This window comes from Mauremys mutica, chromosome 10, assembly GCF_020497125.1.
Source record: "Mauremys mutica isolate MM-2020 ecotype Southern chromosome 10, ASM2049712v1, whole genome shotgun sequence".
Classification (NCBI taxonomy): Eukaryota; Metazoa; Chordata; order Testudines; family Geoemydidae; genus Mauremys; species Mauremys mutica.
Window position 1 is genome coordinate 2,094,081 of NC_059081.1, and position 22,611 is coordinate 2,116,691.

The following is a 22,611-nucleotide window of genomic DNA, read 5'->3' on the forward strand; positions in this document are numbered from 1 at the left end:
TCCAGTTGTGCCCTCCATGTGTCAATGGCCCTTATGCTACAGGGACTCTCTCTAGCAGGGAAATGAATTGTCTCTCATTCACTGTGTGATCCTTGAGCCTGTCACTCCAGGCACAGGCTTAGATTTTTAAGGTTTTCCTCTCTCGCTGACCCTGGTGTTTTTTCTTGCCCTGCTAGACACGATTTCATCGGCACTGATCGGCTCCCGGTCCTGCTGAAGGTCTCCCATGGCCGTGAGATTCTGGTAAGATAGCAGGCATTGCTTGCCGTGCAGCTAGCAGGCCAGTAAGTTCCAGGGGCTGAATTCACACCAAGGCAGGAGCCGCAAAGCATTCACTAAATGGTGGCCTTCCTGTGGAGTCAGCACCGAACCAGTACCTTAGCCTGGGGCGCTGTGATGGAGGTGCCTTCTTGCGGACGAGGCATGAAACCCAGATTCAGACAGCTTGTGTCCCATGGCACCTTTCATAGATTAGGGACCATTAAATCGTCTAGTCTGACCACCTGCACGGCACAGGCCATTGACAGTCACCCAGTTACACCAGGATTGAGCCCAAGAACTCGTTCGATTACTACAGCTTCCAGAAAGGCTCCAGTCTGGAGCTGACGACATCAAGAGAAGGAGAATCCAGCCCTTCCCGTGGGAGTTGGTTCCAGTGGTTAATCACCCTCTGCTAAAAAATTGTGCTTTCTTTGTGATTGGGCTTTGTCTGGCTTCCGCTTGCAGCCATTGGCTCTTGTTCTGCCTGTCTCTGATTACAGAGACTACAGGCCCGTTACTACCTAGTCTTACTATACACTCTACTTCAGTCACCCCTCAATCTTCCTTTTGAGAAACTAAACTGACTGAGCTCCTTGAGTCTCACTCTAGGGCGTTTCTCCAGCCCTTGGATCATTTTTGTGGCTCTTTTCTGCACCATCTCCAGGTTTTCAAGGTCCTCTTTAAAATGTGGACCCCAGAACTGGATGCACTATTCCAGGGTCTGTCTCACCAGTGCTATGTACAGATGTAAAATCACCTCGTTAATTCACTCCCTATTCCTCTATTTATACACCCGGGGTCGCATTAACCCTCTTCGCCATATCATCGCACTGGGAGCCCTAAACCCTTTTCAGGGTCCCTGCTTTCCAGGGTACAGTCCCCCATTCTGTAGGTGGGCCTGCAGTCCTTGTTCCTAGATGTGTCACCTTGCAGTTGGCTATAATGAAATGCAAGTGATCCAGCTCGCTCTGTAGGACAGCCCTGCCCTCCTCGTTACTGCCATTCCACCAACGGTTGTGTCATTTGCAAATGTTAGCAGCAGCAATTTTATATTTACATCCAGATCATGGATGAAAATGTTGACTAGCATCAGGCCTAGACCCACTCCCTACTGGACCCCATAGAAACACCCCTATTTGATGAGGATTCCCCACTGATGGCTATTTTTGGAGACCTGTGTGTTAGCCAGTTCTCAATGCATTTAAAATGTGCTTTGTTGGACAAGACCAATTTCCCATAAACCACGTTGGCTGGCATTAATTCTGTTCCTGTCCTTTGTCAATTCAACCCTATAGAGTGAGCTATAAATGTCAGTGCCATGGCAAAATTCCCGCACGGGTGCCTGCGTCCTGCAACCTGAACCCCGCTGGCGTTCTCCTTGGAGGGGGGCTGTGACTCTGCCCGACGTATTGTTACATTGTACAGTTTATGCAGAGCAGCCCCATTCGTAGACAGCTCTGCTGGCTCCACACTCATTTAAGGAGCCAGCTCAAAACGGCCTTTCTGTTTTTTCAGTTCTCTGCACACTTACCCACCCAGTGGTATCTCATGGACCTTGTTTCTCTATTTGCTTCCAGACTCCCTTTCCTAGTCTCACACTGGCCTCTTCTCTGCCGCTCCTCACATTTGGTGCAAGAGTCTTCACCTCTGCAGTTCATGCCCTCTCTCTGGTATACTTACCCTCCCTCCGTCGCTCCTCCTCATCAACACTGTCTCAGAGATGGGCCTTCTCCTAAAGCACCAGCTGCTCTGAGCTCCAGCATGTGATCGGCAGGATCTCCCACGGCTTCCAAGGTGTGGAGGCAGCTGTTCCCCCAGTGCCAGCAGGTACATTCTGTCCTGTCTGTGCAATGGTGGGACAGCAGCCACGTACCTTCATCTCTCAGCTCCTTTCTCCGCTCCCATCACTGAGGAGCTGCCATTCATTCTCCCTGCCTTGCCAATCACTAAAGCAGCTCAGAGCTGCCCCTGGTTTGGATTTTCCTTGAGGGTTTCCTCAGGATTGGAACTCATTTCTCTCTCTCAGTTAGAGCCAACGTCACCTTGTGCTCTACCGGGCATGGCTCAGGCCCCTCTGAGCCTTCCTGTCTGTCTCTGAAGTTTCCTCTGAAAGCTTTGTGTTCACATCGCGTTTTACTTTCCGTTCCTTTCTTTCAGGGCTATTGTCAGCTGGAAATCCAGCCCGTTGAACAAATTGTTCAAACAGTGGCTTAATTGTACCTGTCCCTGAAACCCTTGGATGGGCTCCCTGTGCGATGCCGGTTGGCACACTCCAGAGCGGGGCCGGCAGCTCTCTGGCAGCCAGCCAGCGAGGGATTAGTTCTAGAGCTCCAGAGGCACATGGCCCTGCCTTGCCCAGCAGAGACTCTGGTGGCTTAAGACCAGTGGCCACCAGCCTGCCCCAGAATGAGGAGCAGAGGAGAGTGAGAGTGGAGCGCTGCTGAAGGAGCTGCCGCAGCCAATGCACAGAGAGCTGCGCCGGCCCCTGTGCTCAAGGAGACCTGGACCAATGGAGGGGCAAATGCAGCATCAGTGCACTGAAGGGAACGCCTCCCCCCAGTGCACTCACAAGTGTTGTACAGGCTACGGAGCACCCATATGCTGCATCAGAAAGGAGCTGCCCGTGCCCCACACTTTCCATCTCCTGCACTGATACATTGTGGGGAGAGAGAGAGAAGGGGAAAAGGGAGAGGTAGTGAGGAGACCCCTCCACATGCCCATGGCACGTGGAGGATGCTAGACAGGAGCTGAAGCATGATATAGAATCGTAGGACTGGAAGGGACCCCGAGAGGTCATCTAGGCCAGTCCCCTGCACTCCAGGCAGGATTAAGTATTATCTAGACCATCCCTGACAGGTGTTTGTCTAACCTGCTCTTAAAAACCTCCAATGATAGAGATTCCACAGTCTCCCTAGGCAGCTTTTTCCACCACCCCGACAGGAAGTTTTTCCTAATGTCCAGCCACCCTTGCTGCAATTTAAGCTCATTGCTTCTAGTCCTGTCCTCAGAGGCAGGGGTCGGCACTACCATGTTGCACAACGGACACTTGACAAAATTACCGTACTTAGTGACGGACATCGGGGGGGTTATGTCATTCAACGTGTCTTGAAAAATTACCATGGACCTCAACATTTTTACCACAGTCGCGTTGTGACCCCTGCTCAGGGGTTAAAAAGAACAATTCTTCTCCCTCCTCCTTGTAACAACCTTTTATGTACTTGAAACTGTTCTCAGGTCCCCTCTCAGGCTTCTCTTCTCCAGACTAAACAAACCCGATTGTTTCAATCTCCCCTCATAGCTCATGTTTTCTAGACCTTTCATCATTGTTTTTGCTCTTCTCTGGACTTTCTCCAATTCGTCCACATCTTTCCTGAATGTGGCACCCAGAACTGGACACAATACTCCAGTTGAGGCCTAATCAGAACAGAGCAGAGCGGAAGAATGACTGCTTGTGTCTTGCTCACAACACTCCTGCTGTATGGCTCCTCCCCTCTCGAGAGGAACAGGAGTGGTGCAGAAGATTGCTCTCTGCCTGCGCTCATGGGAAAGAGGGGGAGAGACACATGCCTGGAATCCATTGTAGCCTCATGGGAACCAGCTGCTTTAGTATATGTCCCAAGAGCCCAAGGGCTGGACCTGGGATCTCTCAGATGGCATCAGTAAGCAGTTCTGGGGTGGGGGTCGTCGCCAGACTGGAGAGCAGACTGCCTGCGGGCTGGGGTCTGTATGATCATGTGGGCCCAACCCAAGGCATGGATTTTCTTTGTCCATCTTTGAGCCCCAAGCACAGCTTGGTGCTGATCACTAGCGAGCCAGCCCAGAAAGGATCAAGAGGATGGATCTGTTCCCACCTCTCTCATCCTCCTCTGGCACTGCCCCTCTTCATAAGTGACCTTTTTCATCTGGAGTGAGGTCTCTTATGGGGCCTTCACTCCCTCCCCTCCCACTTGGATGCAGGCTAATGGTCTAAAGTGACTTGTTCTGGCTTGAGGTGACTCTAGGTTTGTGAGGGTTTTGAGGGAAATCACATTAATTTCCTGCAGGAAACTTTTTGCAGGAAAAAATCCCCAGCTCTGTGAACCTGCATGCCCCACTCTTCCAGAGAGGTGGTAGCTTTTGGCCTGGGAAACCCTTTGCCTGGTCACTCTCCATTATCCAAAACACTGCAGCTCTGACTTCTCTGTCAGGAGAGTGGGTTGGGCAGAATTTGCCACCATCAGTGGTTTTAAAAGGAAGCCCACTGCAGGCTGCAGATGTTGAGCCATAGAGCCTGGTTCCCAGAGCTCAGATCAGAGAGGGTGCTCGATCACTTCCACTGAAGGGCAGGATCCTGGGGAGGATCCCCACGGGCATGTGGAATCCACAGGGTGGACCCGCAAATGCTTCAAGCTTTCAAAGCTTATTAACTGGTCATTACATATGGTTACCTGGAGTTGGCATTGTCTGAGCAAGCTCTGCTCCTGGGTGGGTGTCTGCTGTCTCTGGGCTCTGCATGCTTAGGCAGACAGTAATCATTGCAGGCAGACTTCCAGCGCCTACAGAGTCCATCAGGAAAGTATTGATCTCAGCAAGCCTAAGCCTTTTGGTCTCTTTCTCTAAGTTCCATCCTGCTACTTTGGTTGTCGGTTATATGGAGACAACTGCCTGTAGGTAACATCCCATGTGTCCAGGGGAACAGGTGTCTTACCCTGGGGATCAGAGTCCTGTGAAAGCAGAGCCCGCTGGATAAAGTCAGCAGGCCTGGCTCCCTGAGTCAAGCTCAGGAAATGGAATCTCCCACTCTCATCAGAGTGCAGGGTTCGGGGACTGTCTCATGCCTAGGCACGCTTGTCTTTCTCCATTGTGAACTGTATGGAGCAGGAACTGTCTTCCCTTGTATGTGTGCAGAGCCTGGCACAATGGAGCCCTGATCCTTGGGTGCTAAGTATTTGTACGGTGCTTTGAGCTGATACATACTGATATCGTGCCTTGGGAATGTGTTACTGCCTGTTTGTCTAGTCCTGTTCTCTTCTTGTATCAGGCTCAGCTTCCTGATCAGGGTGAGGAGATACTAGAGGCACCACCAGCATCTTGTCTACTTGGCTCTTGTTTAACTACTGAACTACATCAGCATCTCCTGTGGGTTTCTGACAACTCAGGAATTCTGTGGATCATCACAGCTCCTGTCTCCCCCTTGCTCCAGTAGCTCTCCCACCTGGGCTCTTAAAACAGTTTCACATTCAGCTCAGCCATTTTGCTGTGGAGTTCTGAGGCCTCCCAGCTTCTTGTGAACCCTGCCTACATCCTATCCAACAGCTGTATCTGGGGCTTCCTCAGCAGTCTCCACCCTCGACGCTGCCGTCACGCTCTAGATCAAACAGCTTTGGGTTTCTCCGGTGCGCTCCAACGGGGAGTTATAGCCTGCAGTTCCCTGCCCCCTGCGGCATGAGGTCTGCCCTCTCAGGGGCTCCGTAGAGCGGGTGAGAGGAGGACACCCAGTCTCTGGGGTTCCTTCCTGCTGTGTTGCAGAGGGGACACTTCACGTCTATGCTTGGCGGTTCCTGTGGCAGCGTCTAGGCTCCCATGCATTAGAGACCTCCCTGGAATGGGTCACTGTCCGAGCGTGAGGGCCTGTGACTGAGAACTGGAGGAAGGGCAGTCGCTTACAGCCCTTCCCTGGTAAGGCGGGTACCATCTCCTGGTACAGGGGATAAAGTGCCAAAGCTCTGGCTCACAGCTGTCGGGCTGGGAGTGGGCAGGGGTGGGGATTGGTGCAATTCAAACCTACTGAGAGGAAGAATGTGCAGGTCAGTAATATTTACCTCCCTTGCTTATGCCTCTTCGCTCCTGTCTGCCTCTCCTGTTATTACTGATTTAGTTCTGTAACTGTGATCGCGTGATGTTCTCTTCCTGGAGAGAATTACTGGTTCTTTTCCCTTCCCTCACCGTAGCTGAATTTCATTGGTGTGACGGTGGAACGGGAGCAGCAGTACGTTCACTTTACCTCCACTAAGCATCTGTTCACCCCCATCGCCATCGGCAGCTCCAGCCCTCCCAAACAGGTGAGCGGCCATGACTCCCACCTACCAGCAGGCAGAGCAAAATAGCTAGAATGGCGGCCTGTGCAGGGGAGGGAAGGAAGCCATGGGACGCGTTAGGCTGTGGAATAGCCTCTCAAGGGCAGTACTGAGGCCCCGTCACATGGGTGGTTTGAGACTGGAACTAGCCAAAGCCCTGGAGATGGGCTGTAGGGCCAGTTCTGCACTGGGGAGACAGGCGGGAGGTCACCATCTCTGAACTCTGGTTCCCATCTCCAAAGAGCTGACTGGACTGATTGTCCCATAAGATGCAAACTTACATTGTGGATTCCTGCAGCCGCTGGACCTGAGTAAAACTGCGTTTGGTGGGCAGCTTGAGGGGGTCAACAAGCATGCGGACAAAGTGGATACAGTGGATACAGTGTATTTAGATTTCCAGAAAGCCTTTGACAAGGTCCCTCACCAAAGGCTCTTAAGCAAAATAAACTGTCATGGGCTAAGAGGGAAGGTCCTCTCATGGATTGGTAACTGGTTAAATGACAGAAAACAAGGGCAGGAATAAATGGCCAGTTCTCAGAATGGAGAGAGGTAAATAGTGGTGTCCCCAGGGGTCTGTACTGGGCCAGGCCTATTCCACATAGTCATAAACGATCTGGAGAAAGGGGTAAACAGGGAGGTGGCAAAATTTGCAGATGATACAAAACTACTCAAGATAGTTAAGTCCCAGGCAGACTGCGAAGAGCCACAAAAGGATCTCGCAAAACTGGGTGACTAGGCAACAAAATGGCAGATGAAATTCAATGTTGATAAATGCAAAGTAACGCACATTGGAAAACATCATCCCAACTATACATATACAATGATGGGTCTAAATTAGCTGTTACCACTCAAGAGAGATCTTGGAGTCAGTGTGGAGAGTTCTCTGAAAACATCCACTCCATGTGCAGCGGAGTCAAAAAAGCCAACAGAATGTTGGGAATCGTTAAAGGGAGAGATAATAAGACAGAAAATATCATGTTGCCTCTATATAAATCCATGGTACGTCCACACCTTGAATACTGTGTGCAGATGTGGTCGCCCCATCTCAAAAAAGAGAGATTGGAATGGGAAAAGGTTCAGAAAAGGGCAACAAAAATTATTAGGGATATGGAACAGCTTCCATATGAGGAGAGATTGATAAGACTGGGACTGTTCAGCTTGGAAAAGAGGTGACTAAGGGGGGATATGATGGAGGTCTATACAATCATGAGTGGTATAGAGAAGGTAAACAAGGAAGAGTTATTTACTCCTTCTCATAATACAAGAACAAGGGGCCACCAAATGAAATTAATAGGTAGCAGGTTTAAAACAAACACAAGGAAGTATTTTTTCACGCAATGCACTGTCAACCTGGGGAACTCCTTGCCAGAGGGTGTTGTGAAGGCCAATAGTATAACAGGGTTGAAAAGGGAGCTAGATAGATTCATGGAGGATAGGTCCATCAATGGCTATTAGCCAGGATGGGCAGGAATGGCGTCCCTAGCCTGTTTGCCAGAAGCTGGGATTGGGTGATGGGATGGATCACTAGATGATAACCTGTCTGTTCATTCCCTTTGGGGCACCTGCCATTGGCCGCTGTCGGAGGACAGGATACTGGGCTAGATGCACCTTTGGTCTGACCCAGTCTGGCCGTTCTTATGTAGTGTGTGGGAGGCGCTGTAGCAGAAAGAGTGTATGTAGGTGTGGTGCTAGATGTTGGCTTTGTGTGGTCGCCTACCAGACCCTCTGTTATAAATTCTGGCATTATGGGGTCTCCTCCCTCTGAACATCTGCTCTATTAAATGCCCTGACTTATGAACTTCATTAATCCTCATCTGAGGCCTGAGGGCTGCTGCTAACTAGTTTAACTTCAGCGTGGTCCAGTGAGCGCTGCACCCCTCTTCTGTTACCTGCAGATCTATGAGCTGTACAACGGGGGCTCCATGGCTGTGGCTTATGAGATTCAGCTGGACTCTGTGATGAAAATCCAGGAGGAGAATTTCCAGCACCCTGTATTTGTCTGTCTGAATCCCAGGGGGGAGATCCTTCCCGGCACGACAAGCCACATCGAGTGGGTCTTCTCGCCACTGGAAGCCAGAACATACTCTGTAAGATGTTCCTCAGCATAAACGAGCGACAGCGTAAAGTACTTTCCCTGGGGTGGCTGAGTAGGCCAAGATCCTGCAGCCCTCTCTGGTCACACCAGTAATTGGCTTGTAGGATTTGATTTAAATCCTTTGTCCGCAGGGAACATTGATTTCACCTGGCAGACTGAAATTGACCACAAACAGTCTGTTGGTTACAGAGGGCAAGCACAGCCTCCGCTGGCCTTAGCGCCTGCAGGGGCCTGGTGTCACTCCTGGCACTGCTACTGTTCAGGTGCCCTCTCAGGCCCGTTCTCGTGACCCTGCTCACTCACTCACTCACTGCTGGGAGTGTGGGGCCATCCCCGGGCAGGAGCCATTCAGCAATGCCCCACAGCCAGGGTCTTGTCCTCATCCTCGTGCTCCTGGCCAGGGGTCTCTGCTCTGCCTCGCCAGAACCTTAGCTTGCAGGGATCAAGTGTCACTGGCCCCATGGCCCGACAGGGAGTCCCCTGCAGCCCCACCATGAAACTGTGGGGCGAGGAAACAGGGTGAGAACACAGAGAGCCAAATACTAGAGACTTTGGGTCTGAGTGGTGTAAAGGGGCCTTGGTGCAAAGGAGAATCAGGCCCTTGAAGTTGCCACGCATCCATAATTGGCTATAGGATCAGACTGGGAAGTCTTTCAAAAGTAGCTAGTCCAGAGAGGTATCTGTTCTGTACCCACATACCCAGCGAGTGTCCCCGCTCTTGGTGGGTCTTGGGGGCACTTGGCTAGTCAGTGCTGCCCAGGTCACCTGTTCCAAATGAGGAGGCTGCAGTTCTGCTCCATTAGCAAAGACATTGCTTTGTATGGGGGTCCCTCAAAATGCAGCCCTGAATGTATCCCTGTTGCCCTTTCTGTGGCAGGTGGATGTTCCCATCCACATCTTGGAGGGAGATTCGGCTCTGATCACCTTCCAGGGAATAGGCTACGATCCACATGTTATGGGAGAGACTGCCCAGTTCGACCAAGTCTTGTCTCCTTCAGTGACTCCAGGTTCTTCCAAACTAACAGTGCCCGGGCAGGTAAGCACCAGGGGTGATATTAGCATAGCCACAGCCTGATAAAGGCAGTCATCCCAGAAGTGCATGAAAAGGTTTGAAATTGGCGGGTGGCCTCGTTTCTAGAGGCTCTGATTGCGTGGGGAGATTCCTGCCCACAGTAGCTGTTGTCCTGAAAGACAGTTTACTTGCAATTCCATCTCCACTGGCACCGGAATCAGGATGGTTGCTGGGGTGTTGTCATGTGACCATCGCGTTATTGAAGGTTAAAGCTACTAACAGTCACCTTTAGTGAGTACAGCAGCTTTTCCTTGGTCTTTTATTCATTAAGGGAAAGCTCTGCTCTTTTCATTCCTGGGCCAGCCTTGCACACCCATGTGCTAACAGCAGTACACTATGCAGCGCTTGAGCCGGACACAGACAGCAGGGTGGCTACTTAAACAGGGCAACTAACAACTTGGGCACAGTGAAAAGGGTAGTGGGACTTGATTGCTGGCTGCCTGGCCCAGCTGAGAGCTGGCCTGCCAGAGCCCAGATCCCGCGGTGTAACACAAGTTGAGAGGATTCAGTGTTATCACTTATGGTGGAGATGCTCTAAGCTGGCAGGAGAGAGTTCTCCTGTTGGCTTCATAACGCTGCAAGAGGCAGCAGGAAAAGCTCTTTTGCTGAGAGAGCGCTGTCACCGGCACTTAGGTCACGTCACTCGGGGTGGATTCTTCACACCCCTGCATGATGTAAGTTAGGCCGACATAACCTGTAGTGTAGACAAGGTCTTAGTAAGAGCGGAGCAGACTTCACATAAGGAAGATCGCACTCTCGTGGAAAGCAAACAGGACAATTTACCATGTGCTCTAGAATGCCATGCATATCAGTGTCCCTAGGGGGTTCTGAAATCTGTAACCTGAAGCTTGTTAAACATCTCTAACTCTTCAGTGTAATTCATTAGTGTTTGCAGCACCTTGCACCAGGCTGAGGTCTGGAGTCCTTACCTGGAACTCGCAGTCAGGTCAGCGGGGATTTTGTCCATGTCAGGACCTCAGGATCTGGCCCAATATCAGAACTTACCAGAAGAGCAGCTGCTCTGACTGGAGACTCTGGCTTAGCTGGGGCTCTTGTGCTCCAGGGCTGTCTCTTGCCTAACCCAGCTGCAGCATGAATCCTCCGTGTTGTTGCACTGCGCAGCCTGGAACCTCCTGCTGCTGGAAGGGGTTGCCACCTTGCCGAAAAGAGACAGCGTTTGTAACCTGGGCAGGGCAGTGGGAGGAGCCGCATGCCCCAGTTTGCTAGCCCCACCTTAGAGGACAGGACTGGCCCTGGAACCAGGCAGTAAATGACTAGTGTACCTAGGGCTAGCCAAACGTGACCCATCGATTGCTGGCCATCAGACAGATACAGGGTATAGCTGTGCATCTGCTCATCTCTCTGGGACGTGCACCCATCTTCTCTGCCTGAACTTCCTGCCTGGTTTCTCTTTTCCAGACAGCCTTCTTATCTCAGCACAGGATTTGCCTTGGAAACATCCCGGTGTACAGCAAGTCCAGCCGGCTCGTCTTTCTGAACAATGCCTCCGAGAGCGAGGCAGTCATCTTTGCCTGGCACGTTGGCACTTCTAACGCCAGCGAGGTAAGTTCTGCTTCCAGCGCTGCAGCACTGGGCCGTGAAAGGGCCCTGCTGTCTGACTGCAGCGGAACAATGGGAGAGCTGGCAGGCTGGTGGAGGTGGCATGTACGTTTGCACATGGGGGAAGAAACCTGAAGGTGATGCCTGGGGAGTTGGCAAAGCAGAGGAGCTCAGAAGAGGATAGGGACTGGGAGGTCTGGAGACTGGACTTGAGTGGAGGTCTGTCTGCAGAGAAGCAGCAGCAGTGCATCACACCTCCTGTTTGGAAGCCTGGGTCCCCATCACCCTACCACACCAACGAAACCTGGGGTAGCTCTTTAAATGTGGATCCAGGATCTCTCCCAGGTCTAGTGATTTCATGTGGAGGGCAGCCCGGGAGAATTCCTGAGGCTCTGTGTTACCCAGCCGGTGAGGAGAGACATACCGGACACAGGTCACTGTGATGAGTCCTCACTGTGTCTTAGATGCTACAGATCGTACCGGAGATGGGGGTCGTGCAGCCCGGGGAGAGTACCCACTGCATCCTCACGCTGCAAGCCTCTGGGAACGCGTGCTTCTACAGCGTGGATCTGGTGTGTGAGGTGAGACGTGGGAGGCACCGTCACGTCTCCCTCCAGGGCTGCCTCCAGCAGCTGACAGCAGAGTTCTCCCTTCGCTCACGTGCTGGAGGCCATTGGTGTTCAGCACTGGGCGTTCGGGTTCAATCCCCACTTGTGACGGAGGCGTGGCTGTGGCTCGTCACACTAAGATTAACTGAGACATGCTTGTGTACTGAGCTGGGGCAGTCACTGAACTGGGCTCTTGCTTCTTGTACTGCTGGGAGCAGAGTGTGTGATGCACCCTTGCTGCTAACACTCTCTTGGGTTCACGTGATATGAGATGGGCCCACCTCTCTGCAGGACTCAAGGCATATCCTCCAAGGTACTGGAAGGCCTGGCAAGGGAAAAGACTCGGTCCAGCACCGCGGGTTTGAATGCTGACTCGCATGACTGTTGATGGTCATGTATTATGAGCCAGAGAGAGGGAACCGAACAGTGTCCATGGTCTTAGGCTGTTGCAGGAAGAATGTGGCAAGAACAGCTCTCTACACCTTCCTCGTTCTAACCTAGGGTTAGTTTCCTAGGTTGTCATGCAGCAGCCACTGGCTAAGTACGAGGCGGCGCTCCAGGAGTGGGAGGCTGAGAAGCAACGGCAAACTGTGGCATTCACCATCACCGAGCAGGACCTGGGGGCCGAGAGCAATCGGAAGCAGCGTGCCAGAGTAAGGAGCAGTTCCTGGGGAGTCTCAGCTCCGCAAGGGGACAAGACGCTTCTTTGTGTGTAATTTGTTTTTCCAGCTTCTCAGCTGCAGAGGAGCATCTGGGTTTCAGGGAGGAACCTTCTCTAAAAATAAAGCCTGCTGGGCCAATGACAGGCAAGTGATTTCCCCACGCTCACGGGGTCACTTGCTCCCTCGCTATTAGAACCCAAGATGATCTTGGCTCCTAGTCTTTTGCTTTAGCCACAAGAATACCTGAGACCCCTGTGCTGCATGTGTAACACTGGAGAAGGGCTGGCATCTGTGGTAGGAAATCGTAGTGATCCTCGTCCAGCAAACTCTGCATTTACTAAAGATCTTCTGAAAGTTGGGAGGGGATATCCGATCAAAGCCTGGTGAAGAGCAGAGCCGGAGGTTCTGGAAACTGAGCAGCTGGGGGGGGGGGGGGTTTAAAACAGAACCTGGTTCTCGTTTCCCTTCCTCTAGAGCTCATCAGACTCCTCTGCAGAAGGAAAACTCGCTAAGTCGCCCGCTGTGACCAGACAGTGCAGGGTAAGCGGCTCCATCCCCGGAAGTGGAATGAGCCCAGCAGTGAGATCCTGGGGAATGCGGGGCGGGGAGGCTGGCTGGCTGGGGAGCACAGAGCCAGCAGGACTCTTGCTTGAGAGGCCAGACTGCCAAGCTGGGAGGAGGCGCTGGGACATAGAGGAGTTAGGCTGTTTGCATGGGACTGTCGGCTGCTAGCTTTACACAGGAGGTGGGTCAGATGCTGCTGGGTGGAAGGTTTGGCACCGTGGACAGAGGGTTTTGTCTGCCACGCGGTTCGTCGGCAGCGTGTTGGGGTGTCTTGAATGTGGGCTGCTCCATGGGGGGGGGGGGGCTGTACTTAAAGGGCCCCAGGACCCAAGGGAGTTCCGAGAGCAGGGGCTGTAGGACAGACTGGGACTGACGATGGCTCTGTGCATGTAGCATGGTGAGTCTCTAGCTGCCAGAGCCAGCCCGAGGAGATCCCTGGGGCGAGTGTGGGGCTGGGGCATTCGCCGGAAGGGAAGGGAGGCTGGCTGGGGAAGGGGGATGACTGAGAAGGGCTCAGCAGTTTAGGTAGAAGCTGCAGGCTTTTAGTCTAGTCCCCGATTGGAAGCTGCTAGCGACGCTCTACCTCCCCGGTGTGAAATGTGTCGGGAGGTCCCGGCCTAGGGGGGTGTCCCTGACAGAAATGTCACTAATTCCCCTTTGCCAGGGTGTGACCATAGAGACTGAATGGCCCTTTCACCTGTCGATCTGTCTTCACTGCAGAGTTAACACGAACTCTTCCCTGGGTGTTGCCAGCCACACAAAACCCTCTCACCTGAGACGGATGGTGCTGTGAACTGAGGCTAGCTGGCATTCCGGGGGCTATAGGCGTTCACGTGGGCTGGTAGCAGTCACTCTGCAGTGAAGATGCAGGCTAAATCACTCGAGTGCCAATAGCCTTCCAATGCGTTCCTACAATTCCACCTGTTTCCAGCTGGACAGACCAGTTGTCTCTCAGTTCACCGGGAAAGAATCAGAATTAATGCAGCACAGAGAACTCTGGGGTCTGCCTCCAGAAGTGCAGGCGACACCCCTGAGGGTGCGCAGTGACTTGGGCAGGGCTCACTCTGGCTGGACTAACCCGGGCACTCAGACCTGGGCACCGATCACCCAGGCTAACACTGCCATGAAAGGAGCTCTCTGTAGGTCAGGCTGAGGTGCTGTGTAAGGAGGAAGGTGGCCCTGCTGCTAACTTGTTGCAGGGCTGGGTAGAGGGGTCAGTCTTCATTTCATCCCTTTTGGCCTCCGTGTTTTAATGCTTCCTCCTTCTCTGGTCGCTGTGCGGATGGTAATGTGAGCTCAGGTGTCCACACCCAGTTCTGGTCACTTCCTGCGCCAGTGCTGAGTGCTGAAGGAGAAGTTAGTGCCTGCAGTAGGCTTGGTAAAGGGCTAATTTTATTTCTCCCCCAACAGACTCTGCCCCCCATTAAAAACCTCCTTGCGCCCAATCCACCCGTCAGCCGCAGTCAGAGGCGGCACCTGATAGACAAAGAAGCCAGTAGGCTGTGGGCCAAACCAGAGCCTCCCAAGTCCCATCTGCTACACCTCGGCGTGACAGCCAGGTCCCATTCCATGGACGACTTCCTGAGTAACTTCTGCTCGGAGCGCCCCACATTCTTCCTTTGCCGGTAAGAAAAGACAGGCCTCTTGGTTGGAATTGCATCTCCACCCGACCCAGAGTTCTCCCTGCTACGCCGCGTGCCCCTGTACGCCGACTCGACCCTCGGACTAGACACACGGCAGCTCTTTCACATTACACTGGGACAGGAAGTGACAAAGGATGTCAAACTGGGGGTCGTGAGGTTATTACATGGGGGGTCGCAAGCTGTCAGCCTCCACCTCAAACCCCGCTTCCCCTCCAGCATTTATAATAGTGTTAAATAGTTTGTGTTTTTAATGTATATGGGGGGGAGGGGGTCTCACTCAGAGGTTTGCTGTGTAAAAGGGGTCACCAGGACAAAAGTTTGAGAACCACCAAAGTGGCACCTTGTCTTCCCCTCCGCTGCTTCCAGGCCTAGCTCAGAAACCACCAGCTGATTCCCTGCCTCCCTCAGGGGGAACGATGGTCTGATCTGTGTGTGCAGGGCTCTGCCGCAGTGCCGCTGGTGGGGACCAGGGCAGCGCTGCGCTCATTGTCAGCAGCATTAAATCCCTCAACGCCCAGTGCCCCGGGTTGGAGCCAAGCAAGGGCCGAGCTCACCGCTCTCTCCCATCGATGCACATGCACTGTAACCCCTGAGTGCACCGACACTTGCCTGCGGAGTTGGTAACAGACTGGGAAGGCTCCTGGAAGACACTTGGGGCCTGAGACCCCACTCGCTGATCCTGATGTGAATCAGGAGCAGTTCCTCTGGATGGGCGAATCGAGCCCTTTGGGGGATGGTGATTGAGGGCTTCCATCACAGCTCTCTCGAGTGAGCTGCCAGCACATGTCCTCTCTCCTGCTGGCAGCCTCCCTGCTCTCACCTTCCCTGAATCTTCTCTTGGCCTAGGTAATGCAGGGTGGCTGGCACACAAGGCTGCTGCTTGGAATCGTAGGCAGGGAACACAGGTCTCTCAGCCATGGCGCTGAGAGCCAGATTTCAGACTGGCTGCAATTTCTTGGCGTCCGTAAATCCCTGTGGAACGACACTGATCTGGTCATTGCACGTGTCACCAGAGGTGGTTGCTGCTTGTCTCCACCGTGCCTGCGTGGGGTACCGGGGGGCGCTCTTGCAGTCCATTCTCTCACCCAGAGGTGCCTCTCTGCTCCACACTGGCACTTCTGTGCCCTCCCTTGTTCCCCTCCAGCTGTTTGCCAGCACCGCAGGCCTGCTGCTCTGCAGCATCATCCCCCCAATGGATCCTGCAGGGTCCCGGGAGAGAGAGGGGCCGTGTGTTTCCAAAGCCCTGTTGTTGTGTATCCTCAGAGCTGCGGTAAAAATGATTCTCTCTGCACCAAAACGTCCTCGGTGCAAGGTTGGGTGAGCCAGGTGCCCCGTTCCAGCCTCTGGTGATGTGCTCGATGCTACCAGCTCTAATTACCTGATCAGCCCCCTGCCACGTTCCAGCACTGTACTTTGTCTCTGAGGCCCCCTCTGCTTTTTCTCATTGTGCAGGCATCTCCAGGAGACGGTGGGAGACAAGGCTGTGGACAGGAGGAAGGACGGGGGAGGCGTCAGGACGGACCCCGTTCTTCTGGCACTGGTTGGCTCTTCCGAACAGGAGATGCAGGTGGTGACTGACCTGCTGACTGCTGTGATCAGGTGCAGGCGCCTCTTTCCTTTCGGAGTCAGTGTCCCCCTGCTGAAGTGGGGGGTGGGGGGAGGGGAACTGCTGCAGATGGGCCCGATTCTCTGCTCCGTTCCACTGGCCTTCCACTGGTGGGAACGTTGTGTCAGACCAGTGGCGTGGAATGGGGAATCGGGCCTGCGAAAGACAGAAGTGCAGGAGCCCTGCCCTGGGGATTGTGCATCGCCGGCCATGCTAAACCAGGCATGCGCTGGCTGAACAGAGGGTGTTCGCTCCCTCGCGGGCCCACCAGCTGTAATAAATATCACTGCAACTCGCAGCTGCTTGCTGGATTCTGGTGTCATTTGTCCTGGCTTCAGCGGCAGTGCCAATCCCCTGCCGTGGCCTTTGCACCACACCCATCTGCGGAGTGCAAGAGCCCACTGGAGGACGCGACATTAAGACTAACTGGCTGTACAAGCTCTGGGCACAGGCACTCGGGGATCTATGCCGTCTTCCCCGGGGCTAGCAGGGGGCCAAGGAGAGCAGCTGGCTTACACTGATCCCTGGGTTCATTACTCTGGCAAGGACATGGGCCTCGCGGGCATGTGTCTACTGATGTCAGAGGTGTTGTTTCTGATCCCTTGGTTCCTTTCCCTCCCGTCACAGGGGCCTGTTGGAGGACACGCAGTTCCACCAGGCAGTGAGCAGGAGCCTGACCGAGCCCATGCCTTATTTCCACCAGTTCTGGACTGCAGAATCAGCAAAGCACCAGGGCAGGACGCGAAGCCCGGGTGGCTCCTCCAGGGCATCTCCTTCCCCAGCCCCTTGTGCTAAGGACGAGCCGGGAGAGGAGGAGGAGGAGAGGCAGGAAGAATGTGCGATGAGCCTGGTCACCTCTCCCAGGGCGGCTGGGGAGGAGCCTCTGGATAGCTTGCGTGACGTCCTTCACCAGGAACAGCTCCGGGAGGAGAAGGAGACAATCACCAGGTGAGGGGGGGCCCTGGCCAGAGTGATGCAGGGAGCACGAATCTGTCTCCCTCCTCTCTCCAGTGGGCTAGCCATGCACTCCGTGTGGCCACCCACTGAGTTCTCCCGCCCAGCCTGCTAGCCACCCTCCTCTTGCGTAGGGAGGGGCGGCCTGTGCAGACGACAAGTCCCAGCATGCATTGCTCCTGACCCGAATGCAGTGTTGCAGATGAGAGCAGCTGTGGCCAGAGTGATTCAGTGCAGATGAGGCAGGGTTTTCAGGCGAGGCGGTTCGGAGGCTCCTGCCCGCCAGCCCCCGATTCAGGCACCGTCTGTGCCGAGAGGGTGGCTGGGCTACTCCAGGGGAGGGCGGGGGGTCAGGTGCTGCATTTCTCCGCTCTCAGTGCAACTGGCCGTGGCACCTCGGCACCCGCCTGTGCGCTAGGAGCACCTGCTGGAGCCCCGTGTGTGCCGGGGGAATCCCAGCTGCCCACACTGCAGGGCCTGCGCCCATGGACAACCTCTCCTGCGGCATTAAACATCCCCAGCCTGCACCTCCGGGCTCTCTAGGCTGCCTGCGTTCGGGAACCTGCTGGAGCTGGTGCTGGAGAACACGCTCCAGAACATAATGGTGGAGGCCAGCCGCGGCGAGGTGGTTCTGACGGCCCGTCCCAGGGTGATCGCCCTGCCCCCCTCCTCCGCCCAAAGGTAAGGGGAGGGAATGCCTTGCAGAGGCCTCGCTGTGTCCTGAGAGCTCCGGCACACCTCCACTCCTGGCAACAGGGCTTGACTCTCGTCCCAGCTGCCAGCAGCTCATGGCCATGTGTGAAATGGGCAGGTTACTCCCAGAGAGAGCGACCACCCCGCTGCAGGATCCAGAGGGGGCAGGACTGCGTGTGTGGCACAGGCACAGCAGCTGCAGGACTGGCCCAGGGCACTGGAGAATCCAGGCCAAGGGTGTGGGCTCCGGGGGGGCGGGTCTCCCTTTGCGTCGTCTAATTCCCTTCCAGCGGGGGAAGGGGGGCAGACGGGTGGACACTCGTCATTTGGGGCCCTACAGTGACCTTGTTACCCCCTGTTTAATAGGGGGGAGCTGAGCAAACGTCCAAACCTTCCTCACTCTGGTCACATTTTAAAACGTGGCCTGTGCATTTACCCCTGGGAATTGGGAGTGCGGTGGGGGAGGAACGTGGGTCCAACCCCAGCCTGCTCATGTCCGTGCAAAAGTCCTGGTGCGATGTGCGGGCAGTTGTGCCATGTCTCAGTGCCTGTGGATGTGCTAGAGGAGGTCGCGCTGGGTGAGGCCCGGGGCCTGGCTGTGTGTGAGGACGAAATCCCGCCCTTGGTAAGCGTCTGTCTGTGCGATTCTGGGTTTCCACACGTCCTGAGCTGGGCTGGGTCAACAGCTGAACGATCCTCAGTAAGTATCTAAATCCCAGAGCATAATGGAGCAGCAGCCAACTCCGACACTCACGCCTGGCAGCCCCATAACAGGACTTCCCTGCAGCTGTGAACCCGCACCCCTCTCCTGAGCTCTGCCCCACCAAGAGAAACCTAGGGGGTGGGGTGGGGGTGTCACGGCGTCCCCGGGCGCTGCTCTGGAACTGCTCCCTACGAAGCCAGGCAGGACCCTGGGGAGCCTCCTCTCTGTGAGCAGACTGTCTGCAGGGCAAGAAGCTTACGCAGCTTCCACCTTCCTGGGTCTGACCTCGGAGCATTCAGCATCCCCTGCCCCTCCGTGCACTTCCCACAGCGAGTCCCCACAGGCGGGGTCCTGGGGAAGCCAGAGGGTCCTGCACCCCAAATCCGCAGTCAGACGTGACTCTCAGCCAGCCAGTAACACAGAAGGTTTATTAGATGACAGGCGCATGGTCTAAAACAGAGCTTGTAGGTACAGAGAACGGGACCCCTCAGCTGGGTCCATCTTGGGGGGTGGGGAGCCCAGACCCCGGTTCTGGGCCTCCCTCCATGTCCCCAGCCAGCTCCAAACTGAAACTCCCTCCAGCATCTCACTCAGCCCCACCCCCACCCCCAGCCTTTGTCCATTTCCTGGGCAGAGGTGTCACCTGGCCCCCAAACTCCTTCCTTGGTTCTCATGTTACGTGCTCAGGTATCTTCCTTCAAGGACAGTCTCCCATCCCCAACGCAGCCAGTCCCAGCAAAACTCCCCTGCCACCTTCCCAGGCCAGCTCTCCCCTCCCCCTGCGCGTCACAGGCCCCCACCCAGCATTCAAAGCAAACATTAAGAACGTTCCCACTTGGTCACAGGGGCGGGGGGCACTTCCTTAAAGGTCTGAGGCAGCTGGCAGAGCTCTCGCCCGCTGCTTGTGGGCTGGGAGAGAGGCCAAGGGAGGCAGGGCCAAGTGGTTTCATCTAGCAGGGCCGGGCACTGAGGGAAGAGGCAGCTGTGGGTGCTGAGGAAGGGGAGCGTGGGCAGGGCAGCGGCACAGTGTTTGGGATGGGGTGGGGGAGGCTTGGTGGTTGGCTTGTGAGAGGCTGCCCATCTCCCGGCCCTACGGGGGCAGCCCCAGGGCTGTTTGGTGGAGCAGGAGGCCCTGAGGAAAGGCCACAGGCCGGATGCTGCCAGATCCAAAGGGAATCTCTTCTCTTTCAGAGGCATCAGCCCAGCCACGCCTGGCCACCCCGCATCGCTGCTGCCTGGGCCCAGCCTCCCCACTGAAGGCAAGGAGGCCGAGGGTTACCCTCAGATTGCCGGCGTGGCTCAGAACCGCTGCCCACGCTAGCCGAGTTCAGCGCTCAGTCTGCTCTCTGAGGAACGGCAGCGGCCACAGCCCCTACTGCAATCCCTGGGGACCGGGCCTTCTCCACCGCCGGCCAGGTCAGAGAGGAGCCAGCCCCAAGAGCGGAGGTGGGCGGCTGTGCCCAGGGGAGTTCAGCCACCTGGCAGTGAGCGTGGAGGGCGTCCTGCCTTGCAGCGAGCTGGGCATATGGAGCGGGACTCTGTCGGAAATGTCCCCCGCGTGCCCCAGGTCGTCCCTGGGGGAGGGACGTGGTTTTTGAACACGCCTACTTTGAAATCGAGCCTGCCGCTGATGACTCCCTCCCTGCGCGCTGTTCCGGTTCACGCTCGCTCTCTGCAGTGGTGGCAGGAACCTGGGCCCGTCTGCTGCCTCGACGCCCACCGTCAGGGAACCTGGGACAGCTCCGCTCAGGAACGGCCCGCCCGCCGTGCAGCTACCTGCTTGGCTGCAGCTGACTCCCTCGGGTGTTGCCCCCAAATAAAACGGGCTGTATGGCCCTGTATGGCCCTGCCATTCTCTGGGAGAGTGTGATGTGGCTAATGCGTCCGGACTGAGCTCCTGCCACTGCTGGGTGTCCCCCTTGCCACCCGGAGTCCTGTTATGGCACATGGGCCCCTGCAGAGCCGTTCATGCTGCTCCCCCAGGGGTGGGGGGAATTGGGGCCCCTGGGGCCTGGGCGTGGCCCATCGGTGTCTCCCCCTCAGCGCCCCGTGGCCTGGCCAGCAGACCCGAGTGTTGGAGGAGGGAGGCTTCGCCCTATGCAGGCAGGGTTAGCGGTTGCCAATAGGTGGCACCAGCACCATTAGTAAAAGTACCCAGTGGTTCAGCCAGACTCCCGGCCAAGGCCTCTCCTGCTCCCAGGCTTTGTGGGCTCGGGGAGTGGCTGGGCAGGGGGAGTCACTCCGAGGAGAGTGGGCCCCACCCCTCCTGCCAGCTCCTGCGTGGGGTAACACGAGGGTGCAAGGCAGCTCTGGCCTCCCACCTCTGCCCCTTTTTTCCAGCCATCTTTTGGGCACAGGCCTGGCTGTGCCTAGCATACAGGGCAGTGTGGGCTGGCACCATGGTCCTGGTGCAGCAGCCTGGTGCCCAGGCAGCGCTGGCACTGCATGTTCCTCTACATTTGGGTCCCATGAGCCGATACCGCTGGTGCCTGGGGAGTGAGGGAGGGGTGTATGGCCCGGCTGCCCAGAGCAGTGCTGGCAGGGGGTCCAGGAGGCGCTTGCCGTACCGGGGGCATGACACAGCTAAACCCAGCAATCTGCTACGAGCAGCAGCTGCTTGTTTGTAAATGTCGCCAAGCTGCAGGGCTGGGCCGTTCCCGTTGTCAGAGAGACAGCGAGGGCCCATCTGGCTGCTCCAGAGCTCAGCCAGGTGCCTGAGGGCTCCAGATGGAGTCTGGATCCTTCTCCTGAGCAGTGTGCTCCCCCCCCTCTCAGCTGGGGCTCCAGTTCTCCTGCAGCAGGGCCTTCTGCTCGCCCAAGCTGAGAGCACAGCGGGAGGTGCCACCACCGCCCGGCGCAGCTCATTGCACCAGGGCGCTGGCTGCGCTCTCCGCCCGGGCGGAGCCTGTGCTCCGTGGCTGCCTGGCCGGGGTGACCCTGCCCCGGTCCAGTGGCGTGCTTGGGTCGGGATTCTGGCACATCATGCAAGCTCAGCGAGCTGGTGCTGGTAATTCCCTGAGTCAGTGCTGACCCAGCATGGTTGTAGTGTAGGGGCGCTGTACTGCAGTGAGCGGGGTGGGTGAATCGTTCGGGGGTGCTGTCCCCCTCCCCTCTGAGTCAGTGCAGACCTCGGTGTCCCAGCTCTGGGAATGGAGCACGGTGCTGCTAGAGGGAACACGCTTTTAATGAGGTGAGAAATGGACATGCTGACTCCTGGATCACACCAAGAACGGGGGGGGGGGGGGGTGGGGTGAACCCAGTGCCCGGCGTGAATCCTGACACGGGGAACTCCCCCCTGCCATGTCAGCTGGCTGCAGGCTTCTTCCTGCCCCCGGGGGTTTCAACGCTCATGGAAATTCTCCTTCAGGGCTGCCCAGCTGCAGGGCTGGGCCAAAGGCCTCCTGGGGCTGTCCAGGAAAGGCATCGAACCGCTCCCAGGCCCAGCAGGGTGAAAGCACAGGCCTCTACTGCTTGAGCTAAAGGGGCCACTTCATTAGCTGGCAGCTGCAGTAGACAGTTACCATCTTACTTGGGGACCGTTCTCCAGCCTGTTACACAGCGGGTCAGACGGGAGGTTCACAATGATCCCGTCTGGCTTTGGGGTCTACGGCTCTTAAGCCACCCGGCCCCTAGAAGGGGAAAGGCCCAGACAATCCATACGCAGCTTGGATCCCATTCACTAGCTTGCTTTGAGCTCCCCAGCGGCGAGAGCTGTGCCTTGCCCCTCCAGCTCCTGGGTGTCAGTGGTGGGTGGGATCCCCGTTTTCTGGGGGTATTTCTAACCTTGGTGACAGCACCTGGCCAGGAGAATGGCCGAAGAGCAAGACTTTTCCTTTGTGCGAGAAGCTCGGAGGCCGGTGCCAAGAGCTGCAGAAGTACATAGACAGTAGGCTGGAGAGAGAAAGCCAAGAAGGCTACCCCTGGACAGCCAGACCCAGGCCGTGCGGTTCATAGGGATTCTTTTGGCTAATTTCTTTCCAGGCGCATCCTGATTCTATCTGTCCCTTGGAAGAAAGCCCTGTAGAGTGGCGTGGCAGGGGGGGTCTTCGCTCTGCCCTGTACTGTGCTCTTAAAATATAGTGATTGGGGCAAATTCAATAGGGAGAAACGGCACAAAGATGCCCACCAGCAGCA

At 55.8% G+C, this 22,611-nt stretch overlaps 1 protein-coding gene across 2 annotated transcripts in view; it reads left to right on the forward strand.

Annotated features, from left to right (window-relative positions):
• The window catches only part of CFAP65 (cilia and flagella associated protein 65), a 41,436-nt gene extending 23,715 nt beyond the window's left edge, over positions 1-17,721 (forward strand). The window contains exons 21-32 of one of the 2 annotated variants that reach the window (XM_045032857.1): positions 177-243; positions 6,192-6,302; positions 8,213-8,404; positions 9,290-9,448; positions 10,904-11,047; positions 11,509-11,625; positions 12,168-12,305; positions 12,789-12,854; positions 14,289-14,503; positions 15,974-16,120; positions 16,755-17,075; positions 17,603-17,721. In XM_045032857.1, coding sequence (XP_044888792.1) covers positions 177-243; positions 6,192-6,302; positions 8,213-8,404; positions 9,290-9,448; positions 10,904-11,047; positions 11,509-11,625; positions 12,168-12,305; positions 12,789-12,854; positions 14,289-14,503; positions 15,974-16,120; positions 16,755-17,075; positions 17,603-17,624 — 1,699 coding nt within the window. In that variant the 3' untranslated portion in view covers positions 17,625-17,721. Of the gene's footprint in view, positions 1-176; positions 244-6,191; positions 6,303-8,212; positions 8,405-9,289; positions 9,449-10,903; positions 11,048-11,508; positions 11,626-12,159; positions 12,306-12,788; positions 12,855-14,288; positions 14,504-15,973; positions 16,121-16,754; positions 17,076-17,602 lie in introns of those variants that run through there. The other variant, XM_045032859.1, reaches the window with a different exon arrangement.
• The last annotated feature ends 4,890 nt before the right edge of the window (positions 17,722-22,611 follow it).